Source organism: Triturus cristatus, chromosome 1_2, assembly GCF_964204655.1.
Source record: "Triturus cristatus chromosome 1_2, aTriCri1.1, whole genome shotgun sequence".
NCBI classification, from domain to species: Eukaryota; Metazoa; Chordata; class Amphibia; order Caudata; family Salamandridae; genus Triturus; species Triturus cristatus.
The window spans coordinates 283,464,166-283,480,451 of NC_140580.1; the positions used below are offsets into that span (position 1 = coordinate 283,464,166).

A 16,286-nucleotide genomic window follows, 5' to 3' on the forward strand; every position below is an offset into this window, starting at 1 on the left:
CAGAGAGAAGAGAGGGTGAGCAGTCAAGGGTTTCTCAGAAAAGTAGAATAGAGAGCTAATGGGCCCCAGTCATGTTGGTTGAGATCGTGTTCCACTGGTGTACTTCCTACTATGACACTACAACCTGGGACAAGTACACTACTTCAACATTTGACTATAAGGGTAGACAGGGTGAGCAGTCAAGGGCTTCTAAGGGAGGTATGTGGGAGCAAGAGCTCAGAATTCAAAAGTCAAACAACAGACACGACTACGGTGTCCACTATTATTTAAAAATAAATTACCTTAATAACAACAGAAAAACATAATACCACACAATTCAATGGGGCTCAGCTACAGGGTTGTCATTCAAGCTGAGATCCCTCTATAAGTGTGTATGCCCTATATGGTGCCCTCTCCCTGCTCTAGGAGCTTCTATGGCACTTCTGCCCAAGTGTAGGCATAAGCAGAGATTAGGAATAGGTGCAAATCACTAGGTTGCTACTCATGTGGGCTATTTCATTGCTCAATTCAACACTCAAACATGGATTGTATAGTCAAAATAGTCAATATTCCCGTTGTGGAAATGGTCTGCACGTCTAGTTCAGTGTTTCATGTGTGAAGCCCTGCTATCTGCTCAGGTTGCTGAGGTTGTACTACACTGGCAGCCATACTCCTGGTTGGTGCGTTTCAGCAGCAGCTCAGCTGACATGGGATCACAGCAGCTTCACTTGGAACCTGCAGGATGAGCAGCACAGCAGACCTGCTTGGCGGACACCTTCTCTGCTAGATGCCACCCCCGGCAGTCGTGATGTCCAGGCTGGGATCACATGGGAGCGCTCATCTTGTAAGTACAACCTCTGGGCCATGATCAGGATTCCACAGAGAGGACAGCTTCTCCAATGGAGTAATTTGGAGTTGGACATCACCTTCAGATGTAGCAGGGGTGCCGTACAGCAAGCGGATACTCCTCTGTATTGATTTCTGTATGTTGTCCACTGAGAGGGCCTTGATGTCTCCAACTTTGCCCCCAAAGTCAGTCAGCAACTTCTGGGTATCCGCATGCTGGGAACACAGCTGGCTTTTCCTCCTCAGCAGGTTCTCCTCCATTCAGGCCAGGCATTCCCCTTACTAGGCACTCTCTCTCTTTGATCAAGCAGATTTCTAGGCGCTAGGCAGATCTTCAGCTCCTTTAGAAACTTCTGCATGCCTCAGGCCATGTCTCCTCACCTCTGGGAGACTAGCTGTTTTGCATACACCAGCCCTGGTCACACAACAGCTCTTTGAATAGTCTGTGGAGCACTCCTTTACTTGGTCAAGTAGAACTGGAACAAAATATGTTGATTTGGATTCCACTTATATACCTATTTTTCAAATCTTCATGTTACTCCTCAGACAGCCTGTGACTAAGATGATGGCTCTCACAGCAAGCAGCAACGGGGCTGGCTCTAAGCATGAATATCCAAAACACGTGCACAATGAAGGGTGAGATCTCTGCATATGACTATCATTAGCCTTCCTGAAGCAGTAATCACAGATAGTCAAAGGGGCAGGAACTGCCAAGAAACTTCCTCCACTTAAACAACAGAAACTACAGTCCCACCCCTCACCACTATCATCTAACAAATGGCAGTGCTCAGGAAGAATCAGCAGCCTTTTACTAACATGGTCCTCAATTGAATTTTCAAAAGGCAGTCCTGTCTCCAGACTCCCTCACTTCAGTGTTTCAATCTCCTGCTACAGGAATGCAGTAAATACACTTGCACTGCCTGGGGAAACTGAATCACACTCTAACATGTGCCATGCTAAACCAAGGACCATCCAAAATGGATCCCACTGGTCCTAATACTCAGACTCATACCACGTGGAGTTTTATTAACATACTTGTGCTACACAGTTACTGCACATAAATGCATTCAACATGCACACAGAATATTAGTGCAAACCTCTGGGGTTTGCAAAAAAACAGAACTTTACAAGAGAGGGCTAGAACACTCTCCTCGCCACGCAGAACAAACTCTGGCCACACTACATATCCACAATAGCTCGGTACACTGCCACCACCGATTCCACGATTCACACGGAGCACTGGCAGTAGTCCTTCACACATCCATTATGAGGGCACGCTTTGCGCGTGCATCCGGGTTACAGAACAGGTTCTGCACCTTGCATTACTAGGGGCAGGGCTAGGCTTCTATGCACCCACTAGGTTAGTCTGATACAAGGGCCAAAATAAAAAGTAAGATACACGTTTCACAAGCAGTCGGGCACTCAGGACAGGGATGCTTGCCTGTTCTCCATGCAGAGTTAATTCCTGTCCAAACACCTGATGTGCCTGATCCAGAGTGCTGTCTTCCCCTTTTTCTGTGATTAGGCTGCTCCTTTATGGGTAACCGGTTTCTTGGTTTCCATTTTAGTTAGCCTTCGGCATCTGACTTAGACTGCTGTGCTCACTTCCCACAATCCCCTGTTATGGGTGTGTAACTTGATTGTGACCCTCCTCCTACACTACATAATGTGCCTAGGATCCGGGTTGTAGTGTGGGCCCTAGTCTTATGTTTTAAACTGCCCCCTGTCCTTCTCATTTGCTGTCCAGTCCTGGATCCTCCTAGACCCACACACTTGTGGAGTAGATGTTGGTAGTGACCTTTAACCTCTAATTTTTGCTGTGATGGAAGTGTCCCTTCTTTCCTGATGGCTTTTTCCTAGGGCTTTGTGCTGCTGCCTTGTAGCCACTTCTTTTTTTCTTTCTCCACATTTGTGGCTATGTATAAGAGATTCCTTGGCTGAGGGCTTATTGTAGCTTCCTCAATTCTCCTTTTGCCTCATGAGGGTCGGTTTCTGCCATCACCCACTCTATTGGCTGCTAGCTCATCTGAAAACTCAAGTTATTACTTGATTTTTGGGCTTCCTGTGCCTGTCGGTTTGCTTTTGCTCTAGTACCACAAACTGGTGGGGCCAATTGAGGTTGGCCTTTCTCTTTTCTGTCTGGATTTGATGTCTTGGTCTGTGAGCAATGTTGGTCCATGTGCTTGAATCAATCTACAAGATGCAAGCTCTAGGATGAAGAAGCTGGGGAGGAGTTAATGCCCAGCAATCTCATTACTCCAGTTCTTCCCACCTCAGTCCTTACAGCTGGCTTCCATCACAGTCTATTGGGCTGCTTTGGTAGATGACTCAGCTTAATTATGCATAGAGGAGGTTATTTTGCAGCACTCCTGAAGAGCAAATAATAAACTTTAAGGTAGGCAGCAGCATGTCTGTCACTGGGGTGTGTGTATACATCACGATGCAGGGACAAGGTAGAAAACTGTAATAATGACATTACCCGTTAGTGAACAGATTATGTTCCTATATATTATGTAGAATAAGACCTAAAACCAGCAACGCCTGGCACAGCAGAATGTGATAATGCAGGTGATCAGTAACCTGCAGGAAGTCATCTAAAGCTGCTCACAAACAACGTGCAAGCCTATAGAAAAGCTCACCTAACCCTTCTATTACATGGAACTAAGGAGTTTCCTTCATTGTTCAGCAATTCCCAGTATAATGATGTTAATGTAGGAAAGTGCCCTTTCTGACATGGTCACCACCCACTTTTTGCCTGGTATTTGATGCAATTGTCACCAGAAGTGCACTGAGTTCCTGGTAACCAGGTCCCCAGTGCCAGATCTCATTCCCTAAAACTGTACAATTGTACCCCAATTGGCAATACCTATAGCACCCCCTGTGAGTCCCTAGTAAAGGGTACCCATGGTACCTAGGGCATGGGTTACTAAAGAGGGTCCCTAAGGTCTGTAACATAAAGTGTACCATCCTAAGAGACCAGTCACCAAGCACAGGCAGACTGCCATTGTAGGCTGGTGTCTCGGTGCAGACAAAAGTGAAAATACAATATGGCACGCACCCCTGTGTGCCATGCCCCTACAACAGGCCTTACAACCCTAAGGCAGGGTGCACCATACCGCATGTGTGGACATATCTGCATGAGCAGATATGCCCCTGTTCTGGTCAGTTCAATTGCTGCCAGTAAAAGTGCCCAGGAAAGTCATTTTTTAGGTCTCGCCTGAGCCAGCGCATGCGCCGCACTGCGAGACATTTAGTAGGTGGGTTTTCAAAGTGCTACCCCACGCTTTGGCTGGCCTAGCGCTTGCGTTCACGCAAGCGTGCACGCGCGCAACCGCCAGCTTTCAGCGCCCGATCAGGCGCCATCTGTCTTTCCTCTTGCTTGCTCTCTGAACGCTCCTCCCCCCCTACCCTGCCGCGTCTCGCATTAATTCGCGCTGCTTTCACTTTCGCCGCACACCAAACAGAGCCTTGATGACTGCAGTGACTCGCTCAGGCATTCGACCGGCTTCAACTTTTCAGGTACTTTCTTTTTCAGCATATACTTGTTCTTTAAGTCGCTAGTCCTTGTTTTGTGGTTATTTTACTGTCAGTCGTGCACTTGCTGGTACTGGTAAATCGATGCCAAAACCCTGCCTTCACCACACGTGCCTTCTGATGTCAACTACATATAGCCAGACTGTTCAGGCAGAACAAGCCTGGAAAAGGTATCCCCAAAACCAGTTGATGCTATTGAAAGTGGAAGCTTTCGGGGGAAATAATTAAAAAAATATCAGGGATGAAGTTTTCAAGGGCTTCCAGAACAAATGCAGTACCCGCAGCAGTACTGGAGATTGATATCTGGCTAGAAGGTTTGCTTTTGTCTTATAATTCGATATTGAACACAGGAATGATCCCTGATTCTTGGTGCTGCAGTACACGGATACCAATATTTAACAAGTAATGGCAAAGGCGATTGGTCTTAACTCTAAAAGGCCGAGCTATTGGGTTTTTTTTGCCAGTAGTTTTTTTCCAATTGCCTGTGTGCACATCCATCAACATGCATGTGTGGCTAGAAGTTTCGGAATAGGTTTTCTGTTATAGAAAACTCATAAGATGTCTGCTGATGTCAGTGCATTTGATATGACAGGTGTGCTTATATTCGTTGTTAGTAATGCTTGCATGCATCGTAGCATAAGCAGTCATTTGTAATGTATTTTTCAAAAATGACAGACGGCCATGTTAGAACAATATATTAAAATGTAAAGTGTGTGTGTATTTGTTTGTGTGGGTGTGTGTATATATGTATATGTGTGTATGTGTGTGTGAAGTGCAGATAATGAATCAAGCTGTGTAGAAGAACTTGGTAACTGCTTAGCATTGTGAAAATTAATAAATGGCGAGCGGGGAGAGGGCATGAAAGAAGCATGGGCAAAAGAAGAAATAAGCATTGGCATAGCCAATGGGTCTCGCTTTTGGGACCTTATACGTATTTAGTTATGCAGCACAATATCCTTGGTGCAATAACATCAACTGGCTAAAAACGTATAAGGTCCCAAAGGCGAGACCTATTGGCTATGCCAATGCTTGTTAGGTACATGTGCTGGATACTGGTGAAAATTAGCTCCCCAGCTACATGAAGGCTTCACTGAAACTCAAGATGTTTAGTATCAAATATCTCGTATTAATAAACCCACACTGATTCCAGTGATGGATTAATTAATACATGCACCCAGAAGGCACCTTATAGGTGCCCTCTGAAAACCTATTAACTACTAGAGTGCTGACTTACTGGTATTAGCAAGCCTGCCAACACAGACGAGTCTCTGACTCCCAGGGGTGAAGGCCTTTGTTCTCAGGAAGTCTGGAACTAAGTCTTCTCTGGCAGAGGGTGTTTACACCACTTCCCACAGGATGACCTGCAAATTAGCATTCCAAGGCAGGGAGCTTCAAAGAGCCCACCGCCTTTGGTATGCAAATCTGGCTTCCCTCACAGGAGCAGATGCCAACCACCCTGTCCAGGGCCCATTTGGTGCCTGGACAGGCAGGAAAATTAGTAGCCAGAGAGGCATGTTCACCTTCAGGCTAGTTCCACGCCTAAGGTGGGCTACCTGGAGTGAATACTAAAATCTGAAGTCGGTTATCTTTGTGACGGCAAGCTTAGGAACTCTGGGACAGGCTTATGCGCACTTGCTACAGCAATTGGTCATAGAGTGGGCGTAGTGACCCCAGGGGTAAGTAGCACATTGGCTACTACCCTGCACACCTCTAAGTCTAGTAAATAAATAGAGACGCTGGCACCAGGAAAGCAGATCCTTCTGACTTAAAAGAAGAAAGACTGAAGAGCCGTGAAAAGCAAGAACTGCGGAAGGAGCAACTGACTTGGCACCAACCCTGCTGGACTCTTCGTTGTTCCTGATGATTGTGCCAAAGTTGACTCTTCCTGTAAGCTGCTTTGTCTCCAAAAGCCTGGTAGGACCGCCAGCACTTCAGCCAAGACTCAGGAACTCCCGTGGAGTAACAGGGATGCTCCTCTTCAACCTGCAGGTACCAAAGAAAGAACTGCGAGGACCACGGGCCACATGAACCCGACACCGGCCCGCACCACTGCACACGTCACTCCACGCCTGGGTTGAAGTGGGCTACTGGTGCCCATGTGGTCCTCCAGAGAAGAAGCCCACCTTGGTATTGCCAGGAGGGAACTCCTCTATGCCGCCTGCAGCCTCTTTATGCAGCCTCCGCTGATAGTGAGTGACTTGGCTGTGAAAAACATGGTGCCTCAAGACACATCTGCACCTGTCGCCCCTGGCCTGAGTGGAAGTGGACTGAAGGTGTCCCCATGTCTCCGAGCATAGTCAGGCCTGAGCTCCCCTGTTGTTTCAAACCGACTGGCCTCCCAGTCTAAACCTGCAGCCTCTTTCCGACTTGACCGGTCCCCATTGACTAAAATTAGGTACCGGAGGATGAAAAGCACCTCTGCACCGAGCCGCTGCAAAGCCGCCCGAGGTGACCTGTTGGTGCTGCCTTGGACCCTGCCCCAAACGTACCTCAAATCCAGAAGATTGGCCCCGCAGGTCACTGTGGTGTATAATACTATATATGGTAAAGTACCTGTATGCAATGTATGTCTTTCCTCCATAAGGTAACATAACCGCTTCAGAAATTGTACTAAGTGTTCATTTTTAAAAACTGTACAAATTCAAAACTCGAAACGTACTAACCTAATTTTGATGATCATGGTGCCTACATTTATATAAAGATATGTGTCATTTTTATAAATTGGTGTGGATCTCCTTATTGAGTCGTGTGCATCATTTATTATCTGTGTGTATGCATCAAATGTCTAACACTCCTTTCTGATAAACCTAAGACTGCTCCACCACGCTACCCCCTAAAAAGAGCACTTTCGGATTGCTAGAGCAAGCCCATGTCCTCTCATAAGAGAATACCTGGACTCTTTCCATTGTATACCTCTTTTTGGCATGCTATATAAAGAGCCAGCTTCCTACAGTTAACAGTTCATCGTATAAAGGTACATTTTAAAAGCACCTAGGTTCATGCTGAAATTATAAAAAAAAAGTTCAAAACATCAGGAATGAGACAGAAAGTTTAATCCTTAAAAAATAATTTAGGGCAAAAAGCACTATATTAGTGGTTATATAAAAATGGGTGAATGCCTTCTACACCATTACATTTATGAAACTGTATTCCCAAATTGATATTTTAACGTAACAGAAATATTTCCGAGATCTCATTACAACACCATTGTCTATGAAAAAACAGACATGACTGGCTGGTTAGGAGGTGCAAGGAATGGAAGGTGAATTAAATAATAGTAAGGGAACTGATAAATTAATGCATAAGTGTCTAGTGCCTGTATTTTATTAAAAAACAAATAAAGTGGGGACAAAAAAGAGCATGTTAAAATAAATTAATTTAGTTACGTTCTTTATGCGCGACCATTTCTCATTGTATCATATTGGCAACATAGAGTAGGGCCTAAAACATTCCTATCAATTTCAGCAAAACAAAATTGTCTTCAACTTTACTGACCACATTTGTATGAAGACGTGTCCTTCTGCAATACCCTGAGCTAAGTCTTCAAAGTAGATTTTTCTCACAAGAAAGTAGTGATGCTGTGCTCAAGGCAAATCCCCTTAACAAGTTGGGTAGCTTCACTAAAGTAGATTAGGATTACTATGAATTTGTCAAAAACAGCCATCAATTGGTCAAAAAGCTGTAATCTTGTATTGTACACGAATCATTTATTTACTGCATTGGATAACATTTAGGACAGTGATTAATAAAAGATGTAACAAAGAATTATCATGGGAACAGCAGAACAACTTAACATTTGATCACATGTTCATGCTGTAGTCAACACATTTTCACTAAACGATTAAGCATGCTACACAGGCATCACTGACAACAGAAAGAGGTAATACATTTGGATGTGACTTACATTCTGAATCTTCATTTGGTTTGTTTGGGATATCCCCTTTGATCCGTGCTGCTAATTCATCTGCAAAAGAAGTTGGTCTCGGTCTCTTTTCCTTAAAAAAAAAAAAAAAAAAAAAACGTAAAAAACGTTGCTAAAGATAACAACATTGTAAAACATGCAGGTTTGAGACAGCATAATTCAAATAAATCTACTGACATAGATTTTTTGCAATGGCAATCAATTTTGCCTTTAAATATTCTAACATCTCATTCGGGGTACCCAATCAATCAAAGTTCTTCATCGACTACCTACATTATAAATAGTCATAAGGAGTTGGATAAATAAAATGACCAATAAACTGATTAAAAACTTTCTACAAAGATAATATTCTAATATGACATTTTACATGTCTTATTCAGCTAAAAAGGGACTCTCAGATATTCAGGTTTAGAAGGCCGGCAGTTTTGTGTAAAGTGTACAACAATTTAGTAAAACTACAATAAGCTTGCACATCGCTATCGGTGTTGCCAATTGTCTCATGACAAGGGACCAAAGGGAAGTCATTAGGTTTCCAAGTACTTGTGAAGATCTTCACAAAACAACTTTCACATTCTAGTCCATCATCTATTGAAAACGTTTACAAAGTATTCACGGTCAACCTGATGTATTTTTTTCTTACAGAGGCAATAGTCATTGTAATACTTAAGCCAGAGAAAGATTCTTTAAACTGTGAACCAGTAGGCCGACATCTCTAAATAATACATCTATGAAGAATTTGGCTAAGGTTCTGCCGGTCTCGGGAAATAACTAAAGGGCTTGATTTAGAGTTTTAAGGATGGGTTGGTTTGTCACAAATGTGATAGATATCATGTCACCTTATTTCAAGTGACACAGGAAATAACACACTTTAAATAAAGCGAACAAGATATTGTCATGTTAGTGATGGAGTAACTCATCTGGCAAACTCTAAATCAGGCCCTCATTTATTACATTAGGGTCCGATCAGAATTATTCTACGACAAAATATGTTACATCTTTAAAATTATATTTATGTATAGGAAGAGCTGTGCACACCATGGAAGGTATAGTGGTGGCAATTTAGAGGCAAAAGAAAACTATGAATGAATACTATATCAAGTACTACAAAAGGATGCATTTGTAGAAGGTATTAGCGGTCCTATAAGACTGTTCAACATTAGATACACCATGTATCATAAAGGCCACTACAACTATGTGTGGGATGATACATGTGTCTGAAGAACAGGTGTGACCAGTGGTATTTTTGTCTCTGTAATGCATCCCGGGACTCTCCTTAGAAAGTCTTGGATAGAAATCAGTGTTCTGTTCTTGGCTTGTAGACACAACGTTTTGCTGTATAGGGGACAGCATTGTAATTAGAGATTTGATCGGAGTGGACCTGCAGATGCTACAACTAAATCAGGGACAATTTTGATCTATATTCTAGAATAACGATAGATTTGGCAGACTGTGTTCCTAACCTGAATGAGAGGATGTTCTATCAGACACTCCCTCCCATAAATTAGAGCAGTGGTCTTCAGGTCAAGAGTAGTCTTCACTCAAGACTTTGTGTTTAAGGAGGGAACATTATAGCATAAACAGAATGCAGGTTATGAACTGATTGCTTCACAAATTATGATGCAACAAGAGGAGCAATCTTTTTAGTTTAGGGCAAACAGTGATTGAACTAAAATGCCTCATATCCTATAAATGTGAAGAAGTTTTAGAAACCACACAGAAAAGAAAACATGAAACATAGTTTGGGAAGGATTTATGGCCAAAGCCGGAAATATCAAGAGGAAAATAACAAAACAGTAATTCTCATATCTTGGTCACATAATTACTTTTTTTCCAAGTTGAAGTGATTTAACAACTGCAAGATATTTTGCTATGAACAAATGCTATATGTTTTCTGAAAAATTATAAATATAAACTCATGTTACATTTTCAATTTGCTATGTTATCACAGAAATGGCTGTCCTCGTGTGATGTGAACTCAAAGCAATTCTCTATCATAAATGAACTGTAACAAAATTTAAGGAGACCATTTTGTTTAACAAAGGCAGTTGCATGGTCAAATGTAGTATGAATAATCTTACTGATTTTGCATGGTCTTCAACATTATCTTCCTCTTCTTCTTTTTCAGAATCAAAGAGGTTAGAACCGTCATCATCATCTTCATCACTCAATGCAGTATGCTAATAAGATCATAAGATATAGGCAAAAAAATGAGAAATTAATTTATACATGACAAATTGCATAAAGGCTCAATTTAACTAGAACATCCCCTAGGGAGATTGAGAGCAGGGAGAGAGACAACACAGGGCACGTCCATATTGATATGTGTGCGACATAACACTTGAAAATTCTAAAATGTGTACACACAATAAAACACTGTATTACAAGTTGAAAGACATTTAACATGTTTCATGTAATTGACACACCTAATATCTCCTCCATTATCTTTCATATTTCTTCAAAATGTCTTGTCTAAACTGTACTCATCTTGGGGCATGTAGGTAACAATGGACTGCCCTCCTGTGCTTACTCTTCTTTCCTGGAAGATAGTTCTATCTTTCAACCTTTCCACAACACTAACGCTTGAGCTTAAAAGAGCCATGGTTCAGATTTTTGTTTTAAAACGTTTTCCATCAAGTTTTGGGAACTGTAGCCAGAGGCCATTCTTAGGATGGTGAGGGAAGGCAAAAGCCAGGGAGAAGGAACAAGGGAATACGTGTGTGGAAGATTGGTGGTCATAATCAAAAAGGACGGAGCAAAGTATCTTTGATTTACTGTTAATAGAGTGGAAGAGAGAAGAGCATATTGTATCTCCAATAATCAAGGTTATGACTTGAGACCAAGAGGCTTAGTTTTACATACTGGATAACTGGGGAAGAATTGTTATGAACAGTGCCATGTTTTGTGAGCTGTGAGTATGATAATCAAAATGTGCAACTTCACTCTGTCAGACCATTGCCCATATAGCTGAAGAGATTAAAACATTACATTACAACATCAAGAATTCTAACAACATATCCTGTATAGAATGCTTACCAGCCTTTGCTCCTCAGACCTGGTTTCAGAATCTTCATCTGATTCCTATAAAATATAACAATTTGTTAAACAAATTGCTAAAAGAACAATTGAGGCATGACGCTTATCGAATAAAATTAGGTCTTGAGATTTCCATAAAGGTGTCAAGTGCATACACGAATATACCCCTTAGGCATAACAAAACTTTTCCAAAAATGAATAGCTGAAGTAGTGGAACATAACTATATATCTAAAAAGTATACAAATAAGTTGTTGGACTCAGTTTTGCGGCTGAAATCTGGTATCTCAATGATAAAGAATAAAAAGTAAACAAGTAGCTGTCAGAACCTGTTCAGTGGTCCCAGGGCACACAGAGTTATTGGGCCTCAACCTTGTGGGCTGAATCATTTTACCATTGAGCATCAAGTACACTCCTTGAGCAATTGTCTCTCATGATAGCAGGCAAGCAGCAAATGGCTTCAGAAGTAGGTGGTGTGGGGTCAGAGATTCAGAACACTCCAATCAAAACAATAGCTTTTAAAAAATAAAAATGCCCAACCCAATGTTTTTATAAGGACTCTAATGAACTAAATATGCAATATGATGCAAAAAGAATAGGTGTAAGGAACATACAGTATATCTAGGGTCCTATAGGATAGAAATATATATAGCAATATGTAGAGGGAATTCACAGATGCAGGCTCACAGGAAGGGACAGATTACTGTGTCTATGACCTGTGGGGTAATCTCCTGTGCATGGACCCTTTTATCTAATAGTTTTAGAATCAAAACAAGGTCTCTGGAATACCACAGGGTCTCTCTAGCATGTCACTGCTTGAAGATTTTCCTTCGCGTTGCAGTGGGGGACTTCAGTCTCGAGGTCCCTGCTATGGTTGTTCGGCACGTCAGACCCCGCCTCTTCCTAGATGCAGTCAGAAAGGTTGCAGGTGACATGGTCGCACTGGAGAAGTGGTTTTAGTTTACAGTAAGGTTTAGGCCCAAAGAAAATCCCATCACCATAATGAGGGAGAAGAGACAGCCCATGGATCTGATGGCATGCTCACAGGAGCCCATGGGGGCACCACTGTAGATTCTAGGATCCTGTTCTACAGAGTCTGTGTCACACAACGCTGGGAGTTAAGGACACATTGGGGGAATGGTGCTTCCAGTGCTAGCGCGGGTTGCAGATTTCACCATGGGCAATGGCTGCTGATTTCTTTTAGGGTCCATTCACTATAGGTGCAAAATAGGTCTTGGCTTGACTGTGGGAATGAGGCCATGCTTTCTTCTTGATGCAGTGCTTCTTTGGGATGCAGGCTGATTCACTTAGAATCGAGTCCTGCTATGTCCCATTGGTGATCCCATCCCAGCCAGCACTTCGATAACTCCCAATCCAGGTAGATTGCAGAGAATACTGGAGGGTCATTTGGGCAACTGGGAGCATTTACTATGGCAGCGGGGCACTTCCTCAGCTCTGTGCTGACAACATAGATGCAAGTTAAGAGAGCTTGTGTAAAGTGTAGTCTGCTTTTTCTGGGCAGCACTGTAGATAGTATTCTGCTCTGGGCATACTTCCTGCTTCAGGGATGCCCTTTGCACCCCACTATAAGCAGGCCAAGCAGAGTATGTCCCAAAGCAGACCCACAGCTCTCCTCGAGCAAGTAGCTAACACTTCTTAAGGTGATGTCCCTTCACCTCTGGAAAACTGGCTGACAAAGAAACGAGACCTGGATCTCAAAGGTTTCTCGAACAACAATGAGAACTTCACCCATATTATTCTGGTTCATTCTTACTCTTCTACTACTTTTCCAGATGAGGACTGTCAAATCCCCATGCTCTGGACTGGAAGCAGTTTGAGGCAGCACACTTACTTTGTGTGTCCCTTCTCTCCAGAGTAGACAGTATCTGCCTTCAGGTGATGGTTCAGAAGCATGGGGCTGATGAGGAGAATCTCCAAGGAGAGCAGACATTACACCAGCATAAAGAAGAGTGCAGCCTTCATCCCCGACAGCTCTAAGCCTTTATGATTTCAATATACACTCACATAACTGCCAAGCTTATGTCATTTGGCATGAGGACAGTAGTCCTGTGTCCAATGAGGTAAGCTTTGTGTGCCCTTCCAGACTTCAAAGCCCTGCTCTGGATCCTCAGTATGATTTACTGATACGGAGTCCCAGCATATACACAAAAATGACAACATGCTGTAGACACTTGCAGTTTGATAAATCAACATGGGGGTGCACGCTCGCAAAACATGCAAAGGACATTCATGTGCCAACAAACACTCTAAAGCTAAAAAAGTGCCAATCTGCTTACTGGTAGCTCAGTCCGAGAGCTGGTAGGTCAGATGCCTGAAGCACCATGGATTTAGGACTAAGATTTCAAGAGTCACTATGGTGTGTACACTGTGGTTAATCCTAGAATTAACACCCCTTCCTTCAGATCAATGGGAGAATTGTAAAACATTGCAAATTGCAAAACAGCTAGTAGGGGAGGCAGTACCAGATAAAGCCAACATTATTTTTAAGTACAGCTTACCGCACGGGCACTGGATGCAGATTTGATGGCCAATTCATAATGTTCCAGAAGTTTTATAAAGAAGAACAAGTGGCTGTTGGACAGACTATGCAGAGAACACATGCCACGGATACGTCTGCTGCTTTGGCCATTATTGCTTGGGTATAGATACACTCAGGGAAGGACGTCCCCCATATCTAGTACCAGAATAAAGAAATTACCACTAAAGGTATTCAAGGCCTGCACTCACATGTGTCAAAATGCATCAGAGTACCTAGAGAATGATACAGATGTGACTTTCCTTTTGTTTTAAATTTACCAATCCAACATAACAGATTTTGGTGTAAAACTGCAAAATATAAATAAAAAAGGGTCACAACAGGTCACAAGGGTTGGGGGGGGGTTACTAGAGGAGTGAGTGAGCGGAGGAAGGAAAAGAAAGACATGAGGGAGACGGCAACATAATATGAAATAGCCTCAGCATGAATATATACTTTGTTTTTTCTTATCCTTGTGTGTTTCTTTTAACTTTTTGCATTCACTGATTATGAAGAAGCATTGTATAACCCCTTAGGAATTAAAAAAGTACTGATTAAGAAATTCCAATAGAACCACTTTTGTGTTGTACTGTTAGAAGTTCCATTAACAGGCAGCAGAAGCAGGTCAGAAGTGGAGGAACAGGTGTACAGCCAAAACAGTACCTCGTATTTAGGCTTTAGTACAGTGGTCACAACAGCAACATGTTTGTCTAGTGCAAGAGTCTTGACTTGCTCTGGAGGCTCTGATGCTATCTGGAACAGAGAACTATGGGAACAGAGAACTATGAAAACCGAGATTTACTTACCTCCTACATTCAAACATTCAAACAATGACACTCCTTGGAGACTGGTGGTGCGGAAGGTAAATATGCACACCCATAGGCCTGTCAAACATTTGTGGGGCCTGGGGCAAAGATTCTGGTTTCAAACCCAGCTTAACCAAACTGTGGGACCATGCCTCCTTTGCCATAATCATCAAATCTGACAGCACCTTGAAATAATTCAGTTTGAGATAAGCACTGTGTAGGAACCTCTCTTTTATATGGCTTCATAGACACCAACATTACTATCAATAACAATAAAAAAATATATAGGAGACCTAAGACAATTGACTTGGGTCACTTATAAAATGGTCATCAAGACAGAAGTGAGAAAGAATGCAATACCACTGTGTACAATGTGCAATGAGGAAAGCTGGTTTCAATCTCGGTTTCCCAGCTCTACTAAACAGTCTGACCCCAGGCAATTACATTTATACATTGTACCTCAATTTCTTTGATCACCACATTGGAGAGCCCATGATATAATTCAGTTAAGGATAAGCATTGTACAAAATCGCTCTTGTACAAGGTTTAATAGACCATAATGTTGCTCCATCTATAACAATAAATGCATATGAAAGAGGCACAAGGCCCTTGAATTTCCTTCCTTAGTCATTGATAAAATCTTCAAGGCTAAAGGTGGTGTAATTTACTAATTCTAATAAAGACCACACAGTGCTAAAGAGGAAAAATAGTAATTTAAAAGTGCGTACATCAGTTATAAATAATGTGCAACCAGCAACACTTGGTTGGAGGTCCAACTGAGCTGACAGCTGCTTTTGGAGGGCTGTGAAGAATAATGGCACTTGACCATCAGTGCCTCAGTACTGATGCCCAACTGGTGCTGCTAGCGAGGCCGAAGAATCATGGCATTGAGGATGTAGTCTCAAGGATTACATGCACCTGCTGCCCACACCTAATCCACTGCAAACAGGGCTTATCAGCATCCTCACAGTCCAGTTTATACCATGGGCTACAAACACAGTGACCTACACGCTGTGTAACATGCAGGGCAAGGGTAAACCCTTGCCGAGGAAAAATGAAAAAGTGATGGGTGGCCTGTTTTATTTTTATTTTTAATTTTTAATTTTATTTATTTCCAGAAACATAAAACAGATGCATATTATACGCAACAACAAACCCCCCGTGTGACAAAATACAATGATTTTTTAAGTATACCATTAAACATACATATGTATTGCGATAATCCAAATCCTTTATACACTTTAGGACAATAACATCCAGGTCATTCCTGTGTCGACTGATATCCTGGGGCCTAGACAGCAAATATGCCATAAGAGGAGACCAAATGTCCTAAGGTCTCGACGCTGCTGGAAGTTCTTCGGCATAACATGACAGTTGATCTCTGCAAAACACCACGTCTTGCAACCAGTTTTTAAACCTAGGTGCATTTTTGCTGTCCCAAGTCTGCGCCACTTTTCTCTTGGTCAGTAATAATGCGATCGGCACCAAACGTCTGTTCTCTGGCTTCAAGCGCTTCACCAACCCCAGCAAACATACCTGTGGGGTGCAACCCACCTCCTCCATCATCATGGCGGTTAATACTTGTGTAACCAACACCCAAAAGCCATGAACCCTGTCACACAACCATGCGAG

At 42.5% G+C, this 16,286-nt stretch overlaps 1 protein-coding gene across 2 annotated transcripts in view; it reads right to left on the minus strand.

The window, feature by feature from the left end:
- The window catches only part of WASHC2C (WASH complex subunit 2C), a 664,131-nt gene that overhangs the window by 512,596 nt on the left and 135,249 nt on the right, over window positions 1-16,286 (minus strand). For both annotated transcript variants that reach the window (XM_085603767.1, XM_085603764.1), the window contains exons 7-9: window positions 11,315-11,359; window positions 10,360-10,458; window positions 8,264-8,354 (exon numbers count right to left, since the gene is read on the minus strand). In XM_085603767.1, coding sequence (XP_085459893.1) covers window positions 8,264-8,354; window positions 10,360-10,458; window positions 11,315-11,359 — 235 coding nt within the window. The remainder of the gene's footprint in view (window positions 1-8,263; window positions 8,355-10,359; window positions 10,459-11,314; window positions 11,360-16,286) is intronic.